This window comes from Molossus molossus, unplaced genomic scaffold, assembly GCF_014108415.1.
Source record: "Molossus molossus isolate mMolMol1 unplaced genomic scaffold, mMolMol1.p scaffold_m16_p_16, whole genome shotgun sequence".
In the NCBI taxonomy this organism is placed as follows: domain Eukaryota; kingdom Metazoa; phylum Chordata; class Mammalia; order Chiroptera; family Molossidae; genus Molossus; species Molossus molossus.
The window spans coordinates 63,073,356-63,095,707 of record NW_023425351.1 but is presented as its reverse complement, the minus strand read 5'-3'; the positions used below and the strand labels follow the sequence as shown (position 1 = coordinate 63,095,707).

At 45.7% G+C, this 22,352-nt stretch overlaps 1 protein-coding gene and 1 non-coding gene across 3 annotated transcripts in view; both read left to right on the top strand.

Annotated features, from left to right (window-relative positions):
- The first annotated feature begins 240 nt into the window (after nucleotides 1-240).
- Nucleotides 241-22,352, top strand: part of ANXA13 (annexin A13) — a 46,947-nt gene continuing 24,835 nt past the window's right edge. Inside the window, exons 1-3 of one of the 2 annotated variants that reach the window (XM_036264202.1) lie at nucleotides 303-317; nucleotides 1,651-1,773; nucleotides 19,589-19,664. In XM_036264202.1, coding sequence (XP_036120095.1) covers nucleotides 303-317; nucleotides 1,651-1,773; nucleotides 19,589-19,664 — 214 coding nt within the window. Of the gene's footprint in view, nucleotides 318-1,650; nucleotides 1,774-19,588; nucleotides 19,665-22,352 lie in introns of both variants that reach the window. The other variant, XM_036264203.1, reaches the window with a different exon arrangement.
- On the top strand, nucleotides 18,983-19,090 carry LOC118631966. Its single transcript, XR_004959950.1, has one exon. It is a non-coding gene; the product is annotated as a U6 spliceosomal RNA (small nuclear RNA).

Here is a 22,352-nt window from a genome sequence, read left to right as displayed (position 1 = left end):
AAGTGAGACAGGTTTAGCCTTTTAGTTGTGAATGAATTATTTAACTTAAAAAACCTATACTTGATTTACTAATAAATATCTTACTTTGAAAAGATGGCCTGCCAAGGCGGCTTGGATAGGTTCAACTCATTTGTAGCTAGGGACACTCCCTACCCATCCCCAACAATGTATTCAAATTCAGAGCCAAAAGTTACTTATTAAACTCAAGAGATAGTATGTTCTGGGAATACCATTATAAACTTGGCCTTTAGGAGAGCTGATCTCTTAATAAAATACAGAACAACTATCTCAGAAAAACGAACATGGGCAATCGTCATGTAAGTATTTATTGCCTTTGGGAGTTGAACAGTTTTCATTTTAGTTATAGCATGTGTAGAAATTTAAACTATGAAATCATAATTGATAATTTTATGCTTTATGATTATGAGTACCCCTTATTACTGGTTTGCACAACAGCCTAGCATGCTTTTAAAATGCATTTGGAATAATTTTTTCTCTCTATTAGTCAAAAATCTCTTAGGAGGAAGATTCAGATTACAATTAAGATTTGTTCAGAGAAATGTTTAAAACAAGGTGGTCATCAGTGCCTTGCAGAGAGCAAAATGGTTAATATGTATTTGTGGAATGCATGACTAATGCTGTTAGTTAGTAGCAAAGTTGCTCCAAAATTCATAGACTCTAACCACAGAGTTTTACAGGAAAGACAATTCTTGTTGCAAATATCAGGAGATCGAGGTAAACATACTCCCACAAGGCCATATAACTTGGATTGAAAGGTGAAAATATTCCAGTTAGCATCAGACATCTAGATATCTGTAAATCTCCATGAAACAGACTCAATAGTTAACTTTTCTTCTGAAATGCCTAGGCGCATGTGAATGACACGCCTAAACCATTAATAACTAAAAACTGACTAAAACACTACCATTTGGAACCAACTATGCACAAGGCAGGTCAGAGTAAAACCCTGAAAAAGAAATAGCTAAGCTGTTGCAATAAGAATTTTAATAAGGTTTTGCTTCCCACGACAAGAATGATTTATTGTGTGAACACTAGGAGCAAAGAGACTAAAACCCCAAAATTTCTGTAAACTCAAACTTTGTTTATATGGGTTTTTCCTTTGCTATAAACTTGTATTCATATGATTGCAAACCTACAAATATCTTCTTCGGATAGGCTTTACTTTTCAAATCCTCTGTCAATAACATCCCATACTGGCCAGGACTATGAGCCTTCCAGTGAGTGTATCTTTCAGAAAAACAAACCTACTCTTAAAATACTTCTGAAGGTGCAGAGGACCTCAGGAATGATCATTTGCCCTGCCCTGGCTGTTCAGTAACACATTTCATCCCCTAGCCCTGGCCGTTTTGTCTCAGTGGTTAGAGCATCGGCCCTTGGACTGAAGGGTTGCGGGTTCCATTTCTGGTCAAGGTCACCTGTCTGGGTTGCAGGTTCAATCCCTGGCCTCAGTCGAGATCATGGAGGAGGAAACCAATCAATGTGTCTCTCTCACATTAATGTTTCTCTCTCTCCCTTCTACTCTATCTAAAAAAAGAAAAGACATTTCATCCCTTGAAAGTCAACCCCACGGGGCAGCTGGTCTTTGTGGGTGGTATAGCATTTTTACGTATTTCTCTTTTGAATCCTCAGAGCCAGTCTTACTGCCTCTCAGCAGGCAGTCAACAGTTGCCCAAAGAGGACACCCCACCCGTGGCAGCCATGCAGCCTTTCAGCCGCGCACCAGGGAGTGGACAGCCAGAGGCCCATCAGCCTGTAAGCACTTTTCCCCCTCCAAGTCTTAGGTATGACTGGGCTTTCTTATGGGCCCAGAATTACTCACCACTGACTTGTCCTGTTGAACCTTCCACAATCCTCCAGTCTGAAAATGTCACCAGCAGGCATTACGTCCAGGCAGGGAGTAATTTCCCTTGGAAAATGTTTGCTAGGACATGTGCAGCTAATATCAAAATGCAATCTAAGAACTGAGCTTACAGTTCCAACAGTGTCCCCTTAACAGTGCCTGAAAATGGAGAGCCCACGGCTACCACGTGGCCACGAGGACACTTTAAAAAATGCTGACGGAATTTAACATGTGCCCATGGAATGAATAAGTTCGAAGACTGTGTTTCTAAATGAGTAAATGCAAGACCTTTCGAAAGGACAAAAAATTGTCCCAATAATGACATAAATTATTTGCGTTCGAAAGTAACCTGAATATAAATTTAAAACAATGCTTGTAGTTCTGAAGCAACTATATAACCAAAACAAATTTTAAAAATTAAATGCTAGTTAAACACAAGTCGACGGTGTACAGATGTATGTGTACTGGACAATGTTATTTGGCTGAGGTTAAATGGCCGTGCTCGACGTGAAAGTGGTCCTGCTGGCTATGATGTGGTTTCTTCTGAGTTGCAGCATGTCTAAACTATGAAGTGGTTTATATCCAAACTACTGAGGCACTTTTGTTTATAAGATTCCCTGTGATACAATTGGGCCTTCTCTTGGCTAACATGCATGATTTTTATATTAAACCTCCCTCTGTTTTTGTTCTTTTATCATCAGCCTGCAATAATTAAAGTGTGGCTCTTTGGCATATATACAATCATGAGGAGACACACAGATGCCGGCACTGAAATCATGAGTCTCGGACATGATTGGTCATCCTGATGATGTAATATGCTTTCTATTAGCTTTTCAGTTATTATCAGCATTTGCTACACTATTGAAAAAGCCTACCAGGAGAGTTCTGAATCCCCAAGAATATGTCCACAGACCAGGGTTCACAGATACCTGGTTGACAAACTTTACTCTAAAGCCAATAGAGTCCTGGCCAGGAGATTAGTTTTCCAAGGTCCTATAATACGGAATCCTAGCCAGTTCTGAAAACTGAAAATTACTTTTTTTGCTTTGTGTTTTCCCCCTAGCCTTTTGTCATCATTAATGATTTTTTTAACTAAAGACCTGGTGTGTGTGACTCACCAATTTGGAGGGTAATAAGATTCTGGGTTATTATCATTTGCTAAATCACACACAATGTTCACCGAGTCTGCTGAGCCGGGAGGGTACATCCTTGTGCTCAATGAACTTTGTGCATAGATAACAAATTAAATCCGCAGAAAAACCTGCCTAGATGTAGCCAGACGACCCTCTCCCTACCGCGTGAGCTGTGTCCAGGAGAATTGGAGTCCAGAGGAAAGGAGAAAGTATTGAAATCAAGGGAGCTGACTTTGCCACCGAGTGTGGTTGTAGGGTAGGGGCCGAGTAATAGAGAGGGAGCGAAATACAGAGAGACCTCTGATAAATATGAAAAAAATTCACAAACTTAAAAGGACTAAGACTTTCTGGAAAATCATTTTCAAGGCCCATGAATAGGCACTAGACAGGACTACAGCCTTGTTGCTCAGAGTGTGATCTCTGGACGGGCAGCAGCACCCACACTGTTGCCTGGGCACTTGTTAAAAATGTAGAATCTCAGGCCCACCCAGACCTACGGAGTCGGAATCTGCATTTTTAACAAGATCCTCAAGTGAGTCTTATGTGCATTAAAGTCTGAGAGGCACTGACTGGGGAGAAAGTTCTCCAGCTTGGCTGCACACTGGGGAGTTAGTTCTAGACACCACTGACACCTGAGCCCCCCCCCCCCCGAGATCTGAACTGATCGGTTTGGGGCGGGCCTGGGCACGGGGACTTGCACGTTTCCCAGGCGATGCTGGTGCAGCGGAGTTTGAGGGACACTGAGCAGATTAGCACGCTGCCCACGAAGGCGGAGCCACTGCGAGGGCCCATAAATGGAAACAAACTTGTAAACGTGAGAACATCTGCTCAGCGACCTGTGTGGTGTTTGTGAACAGGCCACATCTGTGACTTCCTTGTGCCAATATTTAGCCAACATAATGGCAGGCGAGCGCCAGCCAGGCTCGGATGAAGGTGGATAGAAACACCTGGGAGCCACATGACAAGGGGCAGAGATGCCCCTTCCTGAGGAAGGAAGGGAGACTCTGGGGACAGGTAAAAATGTGACTGGGGATTTGGGATAAAAGGAAGTGTGGTTTTAACTGAGAGTGTGTTTTAAAATGTGATCCCCTAAACGAAGAAACACAGTGAACCCCAAGAGAAGCCAGCCTCGTCCAGGCTGTCATACTCTCCTGTCAGGAAGTCCTTTACTCCAGAAAGTCAGTCCTTCAGAATGTCACTACGAGTGTAAGAGGAAACAGAAAGGCCCTCGGACGTCAAACCATGGCCTGCCCTGCAGCTGCCTTCTTTGTTTAAATACAGTTTCCCAGGCAGAGCTGAGTATTTGAGACACAGTTTCAGCCTTGGCTTTGGGAGTTTCTTATCTACCGTAGATACAAAGTAATTGTTTTAAAGAGGCCGGGGAAAGGCTGCCAAGGACGAATACATATACAGGAGGAAGAACAAGCAAACTGAAAACCTGATAGAAAACTCTCAAGCCCAGCTCCCAGTGATGAGGGCCACAGCTGGAGGCTTAAGGGGGCTTCTGAAATGATGCGATGATATTGACAATCTGTCAAGTGCCTACTTAGCTGGGAGCTGCCCCAGGGTGTTGGCCCTGGTCCCCGACATTCGAGCCCTTCGCTCTACCTGGTACACTCTACGTGTATTGTATCATGTGGTTCTCCCAAGAGGGAGACACTATTATTCTTCCCCCTCCCAAATCTGGAGAAAGCGAGGAAAAGACAGGTTGGGTCACTGGTCCAAGGCCGTACCTACTAAGAGGTGAAGTGTGTCTGCATTTAGGCACACTCTCTCCACACTGTGCCCGGGCTCAGTAAAGGCTCATATTACCCTGAGTAGCAGCCAAACTGTTGGGATTTCTGAGACTACTAAAGTTGTCACAACCTCGACATCTCCTCTCTTCCCCCACCGAGTTCCTCCTTCCGCCCCAAGCTGGGTCAGGTGCTCTTCCTTAGCGCTCCCTTCATGCTCCGCGCATAACGCCATCCTTCCCTCCCACGTGTGAGGGCTGTTGGCACAGCCTCCCTGCGCTGGATTGAAAGCTCTCCAGGGGTAGAACTGTGTCTTTTTCATCCTTGTGTACCCATGACCAACACAATGCCTGGCACACTGCAAATGCTCAATATACATTTGATGAATTCCTCAATTTATTACATTTTTTTCTAAATGAGCCTTAAATCAATGTTTTGCTCTATTGAGTCCAGACCCTTTGTCTTCACACCCCCAGACCAATGTGTGGGTAAGGTACTGGCATCGGTCATTTTAAGCCTCCTCTAGTGATTCTAATGTACCCAAAGCCGAGAACCATGGGTCCAATATCAGGTATTCTTCTAGTGCAATGGTTCCTGAGTGTGGTCCCCAGACAGGTAGCATTGGTATAATCTAGGATCTTGTCAGGAATGAAAATTTCGGGGCCCCACCCCAGATCTACTGAAACAGAAAGTCGGGGGGTAGGGCCCAGCGATCTGCAGCTGAACAAGCCTGCAGGTGATTCTGATGTGGTCGGGTTTGAGAAGCAATGTGGAAGCAGCAGGCTCTCACAGGCCTCGGCCTTGACCAGGCACCACTCCCGCCGTTTAGCCTTTAAGGACCCCGGGATGACGGCGTTTAAACCCTACTGAGCCCCATGCCCTCCTCCTCAGGCCCCTCACACCAAATGCGACCCAGGGAACTGCCCCATTCTGTTCCCTCCTCTGCCGCACCCCAAGGTGCACCCCCCCATCCTAGAGCTGAGAAAAGGCAGCGGCAGGATCCCTCTGCCAGCACAGAGGAAGGAAACCGCTCTGCATCTTCTCAGTCCATTCTGCATGTTCTTTTAGAGAAACTCCCATGAGCAGGGTACTGTTTGGGGCTCTGTAAGTAAAAAAAAAAAAAAAAAAGAAGGAGGGGCGGGGGAGGAGAGGAGGAGGAGGAGGAGGAGGAGGAGGAGGAGGAGGAGGAGGAGAAAGCCCACAGTCCATGCCTTCAAAATGGCTCACAGTGTAGAAAGGGAGGCAAACAAATAAATAATTACAACGATGTGTGATGGATGCACTAGTAAAAGTGTGTCCGTGGTAACAAAGTTCAGAAATTAGGCAGTGGAGGGAACGACTCTGTGCGGGACAAACGAGGGGACCACGTTTTGGGAAGCACTACCTTAGGCAGGCGGGAGGCCTCAGTGGATGTCAAACAGGGGACGAGGGTCAGAGCTGCACTTTGGATGGGCCGTGCTAGGGGCTGGTGGAGGAAGGGTGAGAGGGAAACATGACTAAAGGCAAGTAAAGCATTTGGGAAGCAGTGGCCCCGGAGAAAGATGAACCTCTTTCCCCAACGAAAACAATGACGATGGAATTGGAAAAGACAGATCGCAGGGTCAGCTCAACATAACTTGCCGACTGATTGAATGTGGGAGCTGAGGGAAAGGGAGACCAGAGTGGCTCCCAGATACCTGGCTTGTGCACCCAGGTGGATGGTGGTGCATCTAGATAAGGCAGAGCGAAGGTCTGCCAGCCTGCAGGACGAGCTGGTTCGAGGAGTCTGTACTACACCTGGGTCTAAGGCCCAGCAGGTGGCTGGATCTGACACTCCAGAGAGAAGTCTGGGTTTGAGGTCGTATGGGAGGGGTGCTTTCACAGTTGTTCTTATTCATTTTATTTTTAAGATAGTACGTGTTTGGTTACAAGTAGCAGATGCTGTCTTATATAGCAAAGACATTTAACTATCAACCCTCACAGGAAGCCTGAAAAGGAAGGGGTTCCCGTGTTGGTTCAACAGTTCATTAAGGACCCACGAAGGACCCCGTCTGCCTTTCCGTTCTGCCCCTCAATGTGCTGACAACACCCCCCTTTGTGGGTGCAAGATAATGGTCATGTGCTCGAGTTAATGATCTCACCTGATAGGGTCACAAGCGAGGAGGCAGGCGACAGAGAAAAGAATACCTTTCTCCTCGTGTACACACCCCTACCAGTGAGGTTTAAAAGCCTTTCGGAAAGCCCGAGAGGACGTTCCTTTTCATCTCATTGGCCAGAATTAGTCAAAAGCCCATCCCTAGACCAATCCCTGGCAAAGGGGGAGAGGAGAGACATGAATCATGGTCATCCCCAGATCTGCGTGCGCTTTCTCTCTCTCTCTCTCTCTCTCTCTCTCTCTCTCTCTCTCTCTCTCTCTGTTGGCCTCATTCTCTCCTACTGAAAATGAGCTTTTCCTTTAAGTAGCATGGGAGGCAAAAGGAGTTGGTGAGAGCGAGGCATGGCCACAGATAGTTCAGGCTCCACAGAGAATCCCATGGCCTCAAATAGATCCAGATTAACAACCTTAAGGAAAAGAGTTTCACTCTCTAAACATCTGCACATAAAATGTCAGAGAACAATTCTGATCGGCTTGGGTCATACACCTACTCCTTAGACTACCACTGTGGCCAAGATGGGCCTTACCAATCCTTAGGGGTGGGGGATATTGCTTTACCATTATTGCTCTATTATAACTATCTTTTTTAAATTAATATTACTGCTAATGCTGCTGCTGCTGCTACTATTAGATGCACTGAAATAGGGAGAATGAAGAGTTGAAGATCAGATAGAAAGGCAATGAAATCATCCACCCTTCCAGCGATCAGGGTTTGGATGCTTGTGGTGGGAATGAAAAGAAAGATAAAAATGTTAAAAATGTTTTAAAAAATCATTAATAAGTTTGGGTCCAATGCACACTTAAACACTCTTACCAGGGGAAATAATAACATTCATTGTTTTGATTCTGGTTGAGACAGAAAATTGCTCAAAGTAAATTTAGCTATTTCACCTTGTTTCCTCTACAGCAAATCAGAACTTGTTTATACTATTGATTATGCTCAACTACCCAGCACCACTCGGTGCTGCAGTGGCCCAGCTCACCCCCAATATTTTCTCCTTTTAATTCCATCTGCCCGCTTATCATGGACTCTTGAGGATTCCAGAGCACACTAGCTTCTTTTTTTTCCCCTGCAAGCAATGAATCCCAAGTTCATACCTTCATTAAATTGGCAAAGAAAACAGCCTTTGGCAATAGAAGAAGGAAATGGATAATTCTTTTCTAGTGAGAAAAGTGCTTCATTTTTCATAACTCTTGAAGGCATGGTTTCTTTCACGTTGAGAAATAGCCATCATCTCCCCACTGCCACACTATCCTCCAGGTTCGCTTTTGTTGATGCAATATAGCAGTAATTGGATAGCTGGAGGTTTAACACTCTTCGGGGTCTCTAACTCCCCAAACAATCTGTGGACAACCTCAAAGCAGGCAGTCATTTTCCCCAGGACACAAAATCTCGTTTCCAGACAATGCATGTTATTCTGCCTCTAGAAGGAACTCTGAGTTCTTCAGCCCAACCCAGGACTAAAGGGCCCCTAAGAATGAGTCAGCTGAGGCTGCTGGTTGAGGCTGCGATGCCTCCGACCATTGTGATGCAAAGCAGCTGGGGTGCAGCAGGCTTCTCCCTTTGGATTGATTTTGATTCAAACTCTTCCTTTTAGTTACCTCACCCCCGTACCTATCTTTCAGATTTGTCATCTGGGCTGCTTTGCAAAAAAAAAAAAAAAAAATCAAAGACACCATGGTCCACTTCTCATCTTCCCTTTTAGGTGACCACAGCAATTTGCTCTTTGTGACTGGGGATCTTGCTTTAGTTGGTACCCATGTGCCATTTACCAGGAGCTCAGTCTTCTCAACACCTTTGAAATGCTATTGACAGAATTGTTGCAACCATTAGGCCAGGGCAATAGACCCTTAGCACATTAGATCTTGGTACGATTGACATTTGTGGCCAGATCATTCTTTGTTGTGAGGGGCTACTCTGTGCCTCTTAGATGTTTAGCAGAATCCCTGGCCTCCATGACTAGATACCAGTAGCACCTCCCCTATTCGTGACAACCAAAAACATGTCTCTAGACATTGCCAAATGTCCCCAGGGAGCCAAAATCGCTCCTGGTTGGTTGAGAATCACTCCATTAGACACAGACCTTAGATGGGAAAGCAAGGCTACGGGGTCGGAGATGTTCCCATAAGGTCTTTACCGGGCTGAATTTCCACCAGCAAGCGTGCATTTCTGCCCCCACAGCCCAGGCATCCCCCTCATACTGATCACGAGGTGAAAGCCAACTCATCTTGAGCATTGACCCTTGTGCCCCTGCTGGTGACCATAGAAGCTGAGAGGCAACAGTTCTCCCCCAGAAGGCTGTTAGCCCATTAGCAACCTCTGATGCCCAGGGACGGAAGGGCCTTTCTGCAGAAACACCTGAGCAGCTGGTTTTCCTGCTAGATGAGCAGTGCTCACCTGGAAAGACACGGACTGAAACTCACCTCTCCTCTGCTTGGGCGTAGCCCCCCAAGGGGTAGGCCTGTCACACTGGCTGCACTTCTGAGTGTACTGTCAGTACCTTCAGGAATAATGGTACCTACTACCTTAGAGCCTTGAAGGATCTTAAGGTCAGATCTTCTTAAGATCAGGTTTCAACTCCATAGTCACCCTTGACTGGTAAATATCACATTGACATGTATAACCCAGCACGTAGCCTAAGAAAGTTTTTTTTTTTTTTTTCTGGAAATGACCAAACAATACCAATCTTCATTAAAAAGTGTTCTTAATATGCCAACACATAAGTAATCTCAAACTTAGCAGAAAGGTATTTTTTTAAATCTAGAAAGTTTCACTCAATTTTCACAGTCGTGGTCAACATATGTAAGTAAATTACAATGAGAGCTGATCCAAGTGGATTGTTTTTAGTTGTATCTGCCAAATGACGCAAATATTCCTACTTGTTTAGACTGATAGCTGATATTTCATTTATACATGACATTTTAAAGTTGCATCTCAGAAAAGATGGATCAATAGCAATAAACAGTTCCATGCGTTCTCCGCCCCCTTCCAAGGTTCAGCAGAGCTCAGGCCTCCGATCATATTTTCCTCGCTATCTGGTCTACCTCCTTGATTAATAGATTTCTAAAGGGGGTTCAAGTGGGAAAAGGATCTGAGAATGAAGGAAACGGCTTTGCCATTACTCAGTGTGACCATGGATAATCCTAATTAAAATGGAGTGATAACTACATGGTGCAATGCCAAATAGTCTTCTGAGATTAAAACTGTGCTTAAAATATAGCCAACAGAGAATACTGCAATATATATATATTTTTTTCTATTCAATAATTTTACTTTTTCTCTGACAAGCATTTGAGTATATTTTGATTTAAAACTACCCCAAAAGCAAGACTTTATCAAATTTATTGTCCCAAGGAAACCGTGCCCAAGAAACAGTCAACTTAATAGAACAGTATCCCACTAATCACCCAAGATTCGTGTTTAGACATGTGCATGGCCCTTCTGTTCTGTCTCAATTGCCCATCAGTGTCTACCAGCCCGTGCAAATGTCACCAGGATATTTCCTGGCTCTGAACACATGAACTTTAATAGCACAATACTTTGCATTCATACTAACTGGTTTCAAAGGACAAATAAGTGATCAGTTAGAGGTTTAAACAAATTATCCCGAGAGAGAGGTGTTTAGGTTTTTCCACAAGCAAGGAGGTGACCCTGGGAAGATGACTTAACACCCAGGCCTCCGTTTTTCTGTAAAACATGGGGGTTGGGTACTTTTACTGTTCCGCAAACTTCAGAGATCAGGATGACCTGTATACAGCTAGTAAGTGATGGAATTCAAACCTACACAGTCTGGATCTTGAATTCTATATCTATTATATATTATAGACCACTTCTTTTTAAAAAGCTATTGTGAATATGCCGCAATGAATCGCATAGTCTTATTTCATCTTCCTGAGATTCTGCTGGGTGGGGCAGGACTGAGTCCCAGTTCACAGATGAGAAGCAGAAAATGTGATTCCATTGGACTCAGAAGAAATCCTGGGAGCAGAATCTGATAATAATGCCACAGTCTTTTCCCACAGGACAGGCTGTCTGTTTTGCCTTGCAAATAGTGGTTAACTGGCCTTCCTTTTTTATTTTACTTCCTATTGTCTCATCGTCAAGAACATTTATGCAAGGGGTCCTTGGCTTCCTTGGTCATCAGACAAGTAGCAGATCTCAAATGGTGTTTCTGTAAAAGACTAGCATTCTAAAAATTGAACTGAACTTTTTTTTTTTTTTCATCCTCACCCGAGGACATTTTCCCATTTTTTTGTTCAGGTAGAGTGGGAGGGAGAGAGAGGAACAGAGAGAGAGAGAGAGAAACATCGATGTGAAAGGGACACATCGAGTGGTTGCCACCCGCACGACCGACCAGGGCCGGGGACAAACTGCAACCGAGGTACGCGCCCTTAGTGGGAACCGAACCCGGGTCTCTCAGGACCACAGGCCGACGCTCTAACCGCTGAGCCAAACCGGCCAGGGCGAACTGAACTTTTATACTGCTATTTTTTTTTTTTTTTAATGATGCATAAGTTAGTAGTAGAGTCTCTGGATCCAGATTGTGTAGGTCTGAATTCCATCACTTACTAGCTGCGTGATTTCAGGCAAGTTATTAACCTCTTCGTGTCTTGGTTTTCTCATCTGCAAACGAGGAGGTAATAATACCGACCTCATCTGGTTGTTGTGAGGATTAAATGAGTTACATGTAAATTGTTTGGACCAGTGCCCTGCACATAGTAAGTGCTTTATCCTGTCATTCTCAATGTTATGTATCTCCCCCATAAATTTCTCTTAAGCTCTTAGCTCCTGCTGCTACTTATCGGTAAGTACAAAATGGTCTCTGATTTCGAACAAAATCCTGTAATCCATTCGAAAGGTGCTCTACAAAGCACCATGTCCAGAGCTCATCCAACACTCCGTGGGAATCAGGTCAAGGTGGAAGGACGTAACAATTACACTGAGCACTCACTGCGTGCCAAGCACCTTTGATACAAATCCTTACGACCACCCACAAGAAGAAGGCACCATTACCACCACCTTTCAGAGGGGAAAATAGAGACTTAGAAAGTACAAGGACAGTCATAGCATCATGCCAAGCTTAAGGGTGGGTCTCTTGGGAAGTCTCTTTCCCAAACCGGACCTCAGTTTTCCTAACTCTGTAATGATCTTAAAATCTACACAAACCGAGTTTAGCCCAAATTGCCCAAATTGGCTCAAGGTACCATTAACTAGCAGCGGGAATGGTCACTACTTGTACTGAGGAGGGTTCAGGGGAGCCCAAGGCTCTCCCCAAGGCAGTCCTCACCTGCCCTCATATTACTCCTGCTAAGAAGCACAGGCCACTAGTTGGTTTGAATCCTGGCTCTCGTTTTTCATCTCCTCAGCCTCCTCCTCACTGCACGCTAGCTCACACAGCAGGCCTCCTTCGATCAGTGTACCAGGAGCCCTCTGCCCCCTGCCCCCAGCACTTCCTCGAGCCCCATCGTCTCAGAGCCCAGACTCCAAGCAACCACGTTATCCTGCTCAGGATATTTACTGAGCAGACTGCAGCAAGCCAGGGCAACCACGCCAGAAAGAGCAAACAATCCAAATGCCACTCCCATTGCATTTTGATAATATTTTCAGAGTTGACAAATGACCCTTACACGCTATGTCACCAAGCTTCGCGCCTCCTACGTGCCACCAACCTAGTGCTTGCTGTGGCCTGGCACGCGCCCCTGCATCCTGAACACGACTGCACCCAGACCTCACACACACCCCCGTTCGTAGGTGCACTTCCACTTTAAAGACGGCCAACAAAGGCGCAGAGAGGTGGCTCAGCTTCCCCACCATCGTACAAGCAGTGTGGGGCCAAGCGTAACGGAAGCGTAGGTCCAACTCCCAAGTCCACACCAGGTCATCATGTCATGTTTAGATCAATCATGCGTGTTGTGCAGGGGCACAGTGACAGGTCATGGTAAGCACATATGGGCACAGACCCTGAAAGCATCCTGCTGTAGCAGTCCCGGGGGTGTCCTTCCCCCACTGCCACCCCCTCTTCTTCATCATTCCCCCTGCCTAACTCCTATGCATCTTCTAAGAACCAGCACAAACGTCAATTTCTCTATAAAAACCTCCTTTTCTCTTCTCAGCTATTTGCACCTAAATGTTTACCATACCATAATGTAATTGTCATTTATCTATTTCCATGTTTATTTCCCTGGGGACAAGGACTGGGTTTCATAGATCATTAAGTCCCCGTGGCCTGGGGTAGTGAGTGCGAAGTAATAGATACTCAGTATTTGTCTGTTGAGGGGAGGGGAGGGGAGGGAAGGGAAAAAGGGAGGAGGAAGAAGAAAAGGGATGAAGGAAGCAGAGAGAAGGGAAGAGAGAAATCAGGGAGAGGGAGGAACAAGGACAGTCTGATTTGCCTAACGCCTATTGCTTTTTAATTAATTCACCTGTCTCCCAGGAGACAGTATAGTCTTGTTTTCCACTTGTGACGCTACCTGAATAGCAGATCACGTCACCAGGACTGACAAGTAGGAGTGTACTTAACTATGAGTGTACTTAAGGCTGGGTCCTGGAAAATCCTGGTTACCATACACTACACAAAGCAACCACTTTGCAAACTGCATCCATCAGCTAACTTTTTCACAAACTCCATCGCAGGGTTTGCTGCAAGCTGGAGCAAGATTTTCTTTAAATGTTCCCTTTCAATCACAAGAGCCAAGGCTTCCTTAAACGGCACAGGGACGGAAGCCTTGGTCACGTCTATTCTCCATTTCGCCCTTCCGCCGGGGGTACCAGAACTTGATACAAGTGAGGACCCTCCTCGGGGCAGCCGCCGAGCTTGCTGATGCTGGCACATCCCTGAGTCATTTCCCAGAGCTGGTGTTTTCGGTATTCTTTCTGCCCAGGTGACACCGCTTCTGAGGTTATAGCATCTCAGTTTATTTTCTACATCTCCTTCCACCAGAGAAATGGATCATGTTTTAGAGGCAGGAACAGGGAGACACAGAGAAGTGACCTGTGGACATGCTAGACAAAAGACTGTTCCCAGCGTATTCGTGCGCCAGACGGAGCGTGCTGTGGAGTGAATAGTATCTGGTTCCATTTTGAGCCTGACAGGCTGGCGGCTCCCCAGGGTTGTGTCTCACGCTCCATCAGGTGTGAATTACCACCCCTGTCAAATGAGCCTGATTAACAAAGTGTGGCCTTGGGGTGTCATCTCCAATCCCCAGGACTTCACAGCCTGAATTTTTAACCACTGAACTGCCCTGTGTGACACATACGCCTAGAACCCTAGACCCAAACTGCAGGTGATCGGTGAAAAGCTTCCCTTCAGAGTGCCACTGATGGGCTGAAAACCCCCGACGCAGGACAGGGTTTAAAACATTCCAGAAAGGTCATTGGTGACCTGCCTTCAACAAATGCTGTTTACATTGATTAAGCACATACTCTCTGTTAGGCTTCATTTTAGATGCTTTGCAGGAATGACTTCATTTAGATTCTTACCAAAGTCCTGTGAGGTAGACACTAGTATCCCCCGTTTTACCACAAGGAAACCACAGCACAGAGGGGTTCCCAAACTGCCTGTAGTCACACTGGGAGTCAAATCTAGTATGACTAGAAAGTCATGCTCTTATACGTGACCGTTAGATCCTCATTGGCCACCTGGTGAATCAAAATTTGCAGAACTGAAATATCAATATCACTACAAGACAGAAAACCCAAGAGGTGGCCCAGAGAAGCAGAGGAAGGACTGGCCTCTCTGTGGCCCCTCTGTCTCTCTGGCATTTGAAATGTGGCCACACAAGCCTGCAGTCATACGCGGCAGACACTGCCCCAACGTTACCGATGAGGAAATGGTGGCAGAAGGTTAATGGTCCAAGTTCACGTGGCTGCTAAGGGACAGAACCACATTTAAACTTGGGTTCATGTGGGCTGGAAGCCCAGACTTCTGTAATCATTTTTATTAGCATCTAACATCTTGTCCTTTTTATGTGTCTCCTGAGTATCGGTGCAAATTCTGTTAATAAAATAAACAAACAAATTAATTATGACTGGTAGCTGACAGTAAGGGAAATATCTGTGTATCTCCCTGCACCCTCACAAAGGTGTCTGTCCCCATCCGGGGGGCCCCTGCACCCCCATTTTGTGTCTGGCTCCTATTCCGGCAAACCTGCTTCATGTGAAAGTTCTGCTCAATGGCTTCGTTTCAAAACTGAAATCTCCTGATTGGCAAACAGGCCCGAGGCCCCAGAGTCAGCTGCCGGGCCCCCTAACAATGAACAATGGCTGTGGAATGTATACATTCCGGAGAAGCTGGTGACCCAGCTCATCAGAACAAGCTAAGGACACCCTGTTGCATCAACACTGGCTGGCACTGATGAACATGCCCATTGTGGGGGCAGCCTCAGCCTCCCAGAGGGGAAAATTCCAAGCGGACTGTTTTCTTTTCTCCCCTTTTGAAAAAAATCATATCACATGATTCCTTCACTCGGACATTAAATACCCTGCTGTTAACGAGGAACGAGACCGGATTCTCTTCGGACCAGGAAAGCTAACCAACATGGCTAACAGTGGTTCCAGGAGGGACCAGGGGATGGTGGCTTGACCCCGCTGGCACGCATGCATCTGACATAGACTTTAATGCCACATTATTTGTTAGGCACAAAAAGACACCAATGAGGTCTCGGCATCATCTTGATTCCCCACAAGAGGGTCAACGCTCTCGCACTGCAGCCCCCAGAGAGAACTGTTATTTGGGACTAAACTGGCACTTATTATTCGGCCCTGGATAAACTGGGCATGCTCAGAGCGTTCTTTTCCCATCCCTCCACCTGGAACTCTGGTCTTGTATCATGGAACCGCCTCAGGGAAACAGGGATTCGAGGCAGGGATGTCGGTCAGACAATCCTGGTTCCAGCCAGCTGTGACCCAGCCATGCCTGGCCAGGTGATCTCAAACAAGGCTCCACATGGCGTCTGCAGGCCCCGCAACACCTTCGTGCAGATGAGAGAAATGTCTCCCTCCGAGAGCAGCGTGGCCAGCACCAGCTCGCAAGTGTGACCGCAGCTGGACTCCGGCCCCTGCGCCCCTCGGCCAGGGCCCCCCGCAGGGCCAACCTCACGGCCATTCAGAGCCATGCGTCTCCGTTTCAATGTGTCATTTGTGAAGTGGGACAGATAATAATTCTCTGCACTGATGAGGCTAAACTGACATCCAGAACATTATAGGAACCAGCCTGTTCACAAGAGATTTCTGCTGCTCCGGTTCTGTTCCCCTCAATCCTGAGCCCTCCACTTCTGGTGGACAGCAAGGACACCCCTTACCCCTCTGAGACACTTCCCGCGTGCCCACGCTCAGAGGACCACCCTTCCAGCTCTGACCATACAACAGGGTGGGTGCCCCGGCCACTGTGGCTCAGCTGGTTGGGCGTCATCCTGTGCACCAAAAGGCTGTCTTTTAAAAAATTATTATCAATTAATTTATTTTTCTTACAGATGTTTCTCCTTTTCCCCCCATTGATACCCTCCTCCTGATCCCGCTCCCCCAAAATTGTTGTCTGTGTCCTCTTCTCCCACCCCTCTCCTCTGAGGTTTGTCAGTCTGAGCCCTATTTCTATGTCTCTGTGTCCATTTTGTGCATCCGCTTATTTTGTTCATTATATTCCACAAATAAGTGAGATCATGTGATGTTTGTCCTTCTCTGATTGGCTTATTTCGCTTAGCACAATACTCTCCAGGTCCCTCCATGTTGTCTCAAAGGATAAGAGATCTTTCTTTCTAAACTGGGGTGCCTCTTACAGAAAGGACAGCAGTTCCTGAGCCTCACTATGTGCCAGGCAAGATGCGAGGATCCCATGTGTATCATCAACTCATTTATCTTCACAATAACAACGGAGTTCTTGGAAGTAAACTCACCTAGAAGAGGCAAAGGCATCCTATTTAGTTATAAAATTGGTAATATTTCTTTTCAGAATATAAAGAAATGAGAGGGAGAGAGAGACAGAAACATTGATGAGAGAGAACACTGATTGGCCGCCTCCTGCATGCCCCCCACTGGGGTTCGGGCCCACAACCTGGGCATGTGCCCTGACCAGGAATCGAACCAGCGACCTCTTGGTTCATGGGTCAATGCTCAACCACTTGGACACACCGGCTGGACTCCTTTTTATTTCTTTTTAATAATTTTTAAAGTAAAAAATATTGCTGTAATCACATAGGTATTTCAAAATTTTATTTAAATAATATTTCCAAATTTATAAGATTATATTTTCTTCTATAAATTATTTTTTAAAAAGAGAGAGAGAGAGATTTTTCTCTCTTACAGCTGCATCAGAAGGCTGTCAATTTGATTCCTCATCAGGGCACATGCCTGGGCTATGGGCTTGATTCCCGGTGTAGGGTGCGCAGGAGGCAGCCGATCGATGTTTCTCTCTCATATCACTGATTCGCTCTCCCTCTTTAAAAAAATCAATAAAAAAATATAGCAGGGTGGGCTTTGGAAGTGGGAAGCCTGTACAGTCACACAGGACCCCATGCTCAGAAGGGCCTTGCGCCTTGATTTATTGCTCTGATGTCATCATCTTAAAATGCGTAATCATTTCTCAACAAGAAGCCTTACATTTTCATTTTGCACTAAACCCTCCAAATTATGTTGCTGCCAACAGATCTTTGGAAGCACCAGATTCTACCCCATAGACCATCTGGAAGGGAAAACGGGTTATGCCACCCCTCTGCAGGCACAAAGGCCCAGTCGTAGAGTGTGAGGCAGGGTGGCACACTGGACCCAGGAGCACCCCTGCATCCCACAAGACCTCAGGCTAATTCCCTAACCTGTCTGAACCCAGCTCTCCTTATCTGTAACGTAGATTACTAATGCCCACTCTTCCCTGTCAATCATGAAGAACCATCTGTAGATGAAATCAACTGGCACATGGCAGGTACTCACCAAATGCAAGGTCCCCTCCTGACTGGTTTAGGTGATACATGCTTCAGGGTAGGCAATGCTCTTATAGTCCAAGAAGCAGTGGGGTGCTGGGTGGCTCTGAAGATTCCTTTGACTCTAGGGTTACACGATTGTCCATTAACCAAGGCCTAGAAGCCAGCCCTGCCCCAGTCCGTGGGTATTAGTCAGAACACACTGGATTGCAAGGGCAGAAACCCAACTCGATTAACTTAAGAGAAAGTGGTAATTTGCTACTTGATGAAACTGGGAAGTGCGAGGGTCTAGTGCTGTCTCTGAGGATTTATACAAGGTGACTCTGTCTCTCTTTCTCTCCACGTTTTCATTCTTCCTGTCTCTGCTTTGCTTCATCTCTTCACGTAGTGACAGCGTGGCCGCCAGCAGCCCTAGACCCACACTCTCTAGTTTGGCAAGCCCAGCAGGGACAGATGTCTCTCTCCCAATATCTATATAGCAACCAAGGGGAAGACTCTAAGATCCTGCGTGGATTATCCACTGCTGAACCAGTCACAAGTGCTACCCAAGGTCAGGACAAGGAGACTCAACCCTTGCGACTGGCAGCCCCAATGAGATCATGTGAAACAGAGACACCGGCAGATCAATGCCTCGTGCCCACTGTGCCTTATGGGGTGTGTCACTCATTGCCAACAGGAGCCTCGGGACCGGAGGGAGGGAGGGAGGGGGAAGCAGCCGTGCAGCCAGGAGCACACACACCGGCCTCCACTGAAGGTGGGGAAGAGCGACAGGCCGCCTCAAAGACAGCCTCTGTGAGGAAAGACAAAGCACTGAGAAGGGCAGGGTGTGTTCAAAGCTCCTATTTGCATAACCGCAATTAACCTCACATCTTTACTTTTCTTTATAGTGATGCCTTTATGGTCATGTTTACCTTTTGTTTGGGCAACCGATACTGGTTTCCCATGTTAGTGCTCACAGAAAGTTTCCTTCTTTAAATAACTTGAAGTAAAACCAAGTAGATCAGTTGAAATCAAAATAAGAAGCAAATAATAATATAGACTTAAGTAGCTGCGGACAAATCAGTGCCTGCATTATGCCAATGACTGAAGTATGAGCAACATTAGCTTAGTGCATAAACAGACTATGCTTTCCCCAAGGAGCAGTAAAAAGCAGTCACCATGCCATTGCTGGTCTGTGTGTTATCTCTGACAAACTAAATATATGTCTCTTGTGCTCGCTTCGGCAGCACACATACTAAAAACTTGGAACAATACGGAGAAGATGAGCAGGTCCCTGCACAAGGATGACATGCAAGTTCGTGAAGCACTCCTTATAAAATAGTAAAATAAAGTGTATGTCTTTCGTTGTGTGAATGGCAAAGCATTAGCCTAGGTCACCAAGTAGATCTGTAAAAGATCCTAGAACCCTCAGTTTCTGGCTGGCAACACCTGTGCCCTAGACATACTGGTGTCTCATGGCAAAAGGGAGAATCGACATTGCCAGACATTGGCCCACTGTATTCCGCTCTGTTTCAGAGATACAAAGGTAGGTTTGATATGAAAATCACTCATCTCAGAGTTGGCCAGGCTGATTGTCTTGGAGGACAGAGGGGCTCATTCTTCATGGTCATCTAAGTCCAGTTGGCTCTAAGGAGTACCAGCCATTTCTCTGGGGCCAGAGTGTTCCCAGCTGATTTCCACACGTAACCACATGTAAAGTGGCAGCTGGTCCCTCATTTGGATACCTGCTTGTTCTTTCAATTAGCGACGAGTTTGGCCATAGATGCTTTAAGAATGCCTATTATTGTCCATTCACCTGTTCAATTATTTTCTCTAGGACAAAGAGAGAAGTCATCAGGGTTTTGATGTGAATCAAGATGCCAAAAAGCTGAACAAAGCCTGCAAAGGAATGGGTATGAAAGATGTTTTGTTGGCTAATTCACTTTTGAAGTTGATTAAATTTGATCTCATGTCCAATTTTCTCATCATCTTAGGAAGGTGACTTCCCAGTTAATTTGTGCTTTCCAGGCTAACCCAAGTTGATTACTTCTAAGGTTCTCTTTATCAAAGATTTCAAAGTTACAATCAGATCCTATTGCTATTCAGGATTCCATACAACAGTTAGAAATTGGGTAGTGCGACATTTAATTTGACCTAGAGGTAGAAGAAACTTCATGAGAAGTATAGTTCATGCAATCCTAATGTCATCGAAACCTCTCTGATCCTTAAATGGGAGGTGGTGGGAATCAGGTCTGATGAGAGATGAATTAGGAATCTGGAAATTGCATCTATAAGTAGATCACGTGAACATAAAATTGTGGCCAAGGTCAAGGACCAAGGATCAAAACTGGAGAAGCTCTTTATGTCCAGGCTTAACGGTAAGTGCATGGCCAAGAATGGGAAACCAAGCAAGAGATCAAGAGAAAGGTAACCCCAGTAACAAGGAAGGACGAAGGAGAAAGCATCTAAAAATAAGGTCATGAAGAGAGGCTTTGGGACCCAGGGAGATTCCCGGTGAAATAAGTTTCCCGTCCCAGAAGCCTGAGTTTCAGTATATTTACAGCGTCATGTAACCATCATTGCTAATTCCAGAACATTCTCTTCACCCCAGAAAGAAACTTCAGATTCATTAGCAGCCACTCCCAAGTCCCCTCTCTCTCTTCAGACTCAGGCAGTCACTGATCTATTTTCTGTCTCTATGGATTTGCCTATTCCAGATATGTCATGTAAATGGAATCATATAATCGGACCTTTTGTGTCTGGCTTCTTTCACTAGGCTTAATGTTTTGTGAAAATAAGCGCTACATTTTTCCTTAGAAGTAAATTAGTGGAGATTTACTTTCATAGGAATGAGTATTGTGGCTATAAATTCTTTGTGTGACTGCAGAGGGAAAAACTGGGCTCCAAGGGGGCAGTTCTAAGAAGACATATTTTGTTCCAATATAAGGAACAGTCTAACTATAGAATAATCTGCCTTGCCCAAGAAACGTTGGAGAAGTCTCAAAGGAGTTGGGGTTGAAGAAGATCTGGAAAAGAAGTGGTAGAAGGGATTTCTTAAATCATAGTATTCTTAAATAATCAGAGAGAGAGAGAGGAAGAGGAGGGAAGAGGAGGGCAGGGGAGGTGGGGAGGGGAAGGGAGGGGAGGGGCGGAAAAGAAAATGTGCTGGAAATGAAGGGTGACAACTAGGTTGCTTGGTTTGGGGGCATCAGAGGAAAGCTCAGCAGAGAGAGGCTGCCCCTTGCTTATATTCAGACCTGGCCGATCTTGTATCTGAACAACTGTCGGGAGACAGGATGTTTATAGTTCTGGGTTCTGCAGAGTGACTGGGCCAGCCTCACAGGTGCTTTCCTGCTGCCTCTCAAGTGAGGTCCTAACACCTGGATGTGGGTTGGAGCCAAGAGCTAAAGTGGGTGTGGGAATGATTCAGCTGTAGTTAAAGAGAAATCCCCACCTTCTCAGCCTACCATGCGAGCATAGTTCAGTAAGCAAAGGCGGGGCACCTACTGAATGGCAAAGTCACGCAGTGTTCTCTACCCCCTTGGATGTGGCCACAAGGTGGGCCCACTCTTGAGCTGGTCACAGTTGCAGAGCACTTCCTACGTGCCAAGTGCCAAGCCAGATACTGCACACACATCACTTTGTATAATCCTCCCAAGAACCCTGTGAAGTTGTATTATAATAACATCACAGAGGAGAATGCAGAGGCTCAGAGGTGAAATATCTTGCCCAAGACCAAAGAGTTATGAAGTGAGGGTGGGTGACCAGAAACTAGGGCCATCTTAGGAAACTATGATTTGGCCCTGGCCGGTTTGGCTCAGCGGTTGGAGCGTCCGCCTGCGGTCCGGAGAGACCCGGGTTCGGTTCCTGCTAAGGGCATGTATCTCGGTTGCAGTTTGTCTCCGGCCCTGGTTGGTCGTGCGGGTGGCAACCACTCGATGTGTCCCTTTCACATCAATGTTTCCCTCTCTCTCTCTTCCTCTCTCTCCCTCCCACTCTATCTGTACAAAAAATGGAAAAATGTCCTCGGGTGAGGATAAAAAAAAAAAGAAAATTATGATTTGGTTGAAGGTCTAGCATTCCAACCTCTACCAAGAAGTGCATGCCAAAGCAAAACAGCATCATTGGCAATATTTGCCAGCAAGACCACATCCCCATCTCATTGATGTGCCATCCCTACCAGGGCTGGATTTAAACGTCCAGGGCCAAGCTGTCTAACAGCCACAAAGGCGAGCCATGTGTGTCACTTTAAATTTTTGAGAAGCCAAATTTTAAAAGAAAAAAAAAAAGCAAGTGAAGTTCATTTGAATAACATACTTCTGTTAACTCAATACTATATCAGAAGTATCATTTCAACAATCAATATAAAATTATTAATGAGATATTTGACATCCTTTTTTATCCACATTAAGTCTTCAAAATATCATGTGCATTCTACACGTTACAGAACATTCCAACTTGGACCAGTCACACTTCAAGTCCTCAATAACCACAGGTATCCGCTGTATCGAGTAGAAAAGGTCTAGAGGCCTCAGGCATCCAAGAGGTTATTAGGTGCACTTTCTACCCACTCAGTCATCCACGCAATTCAAAATAATAAG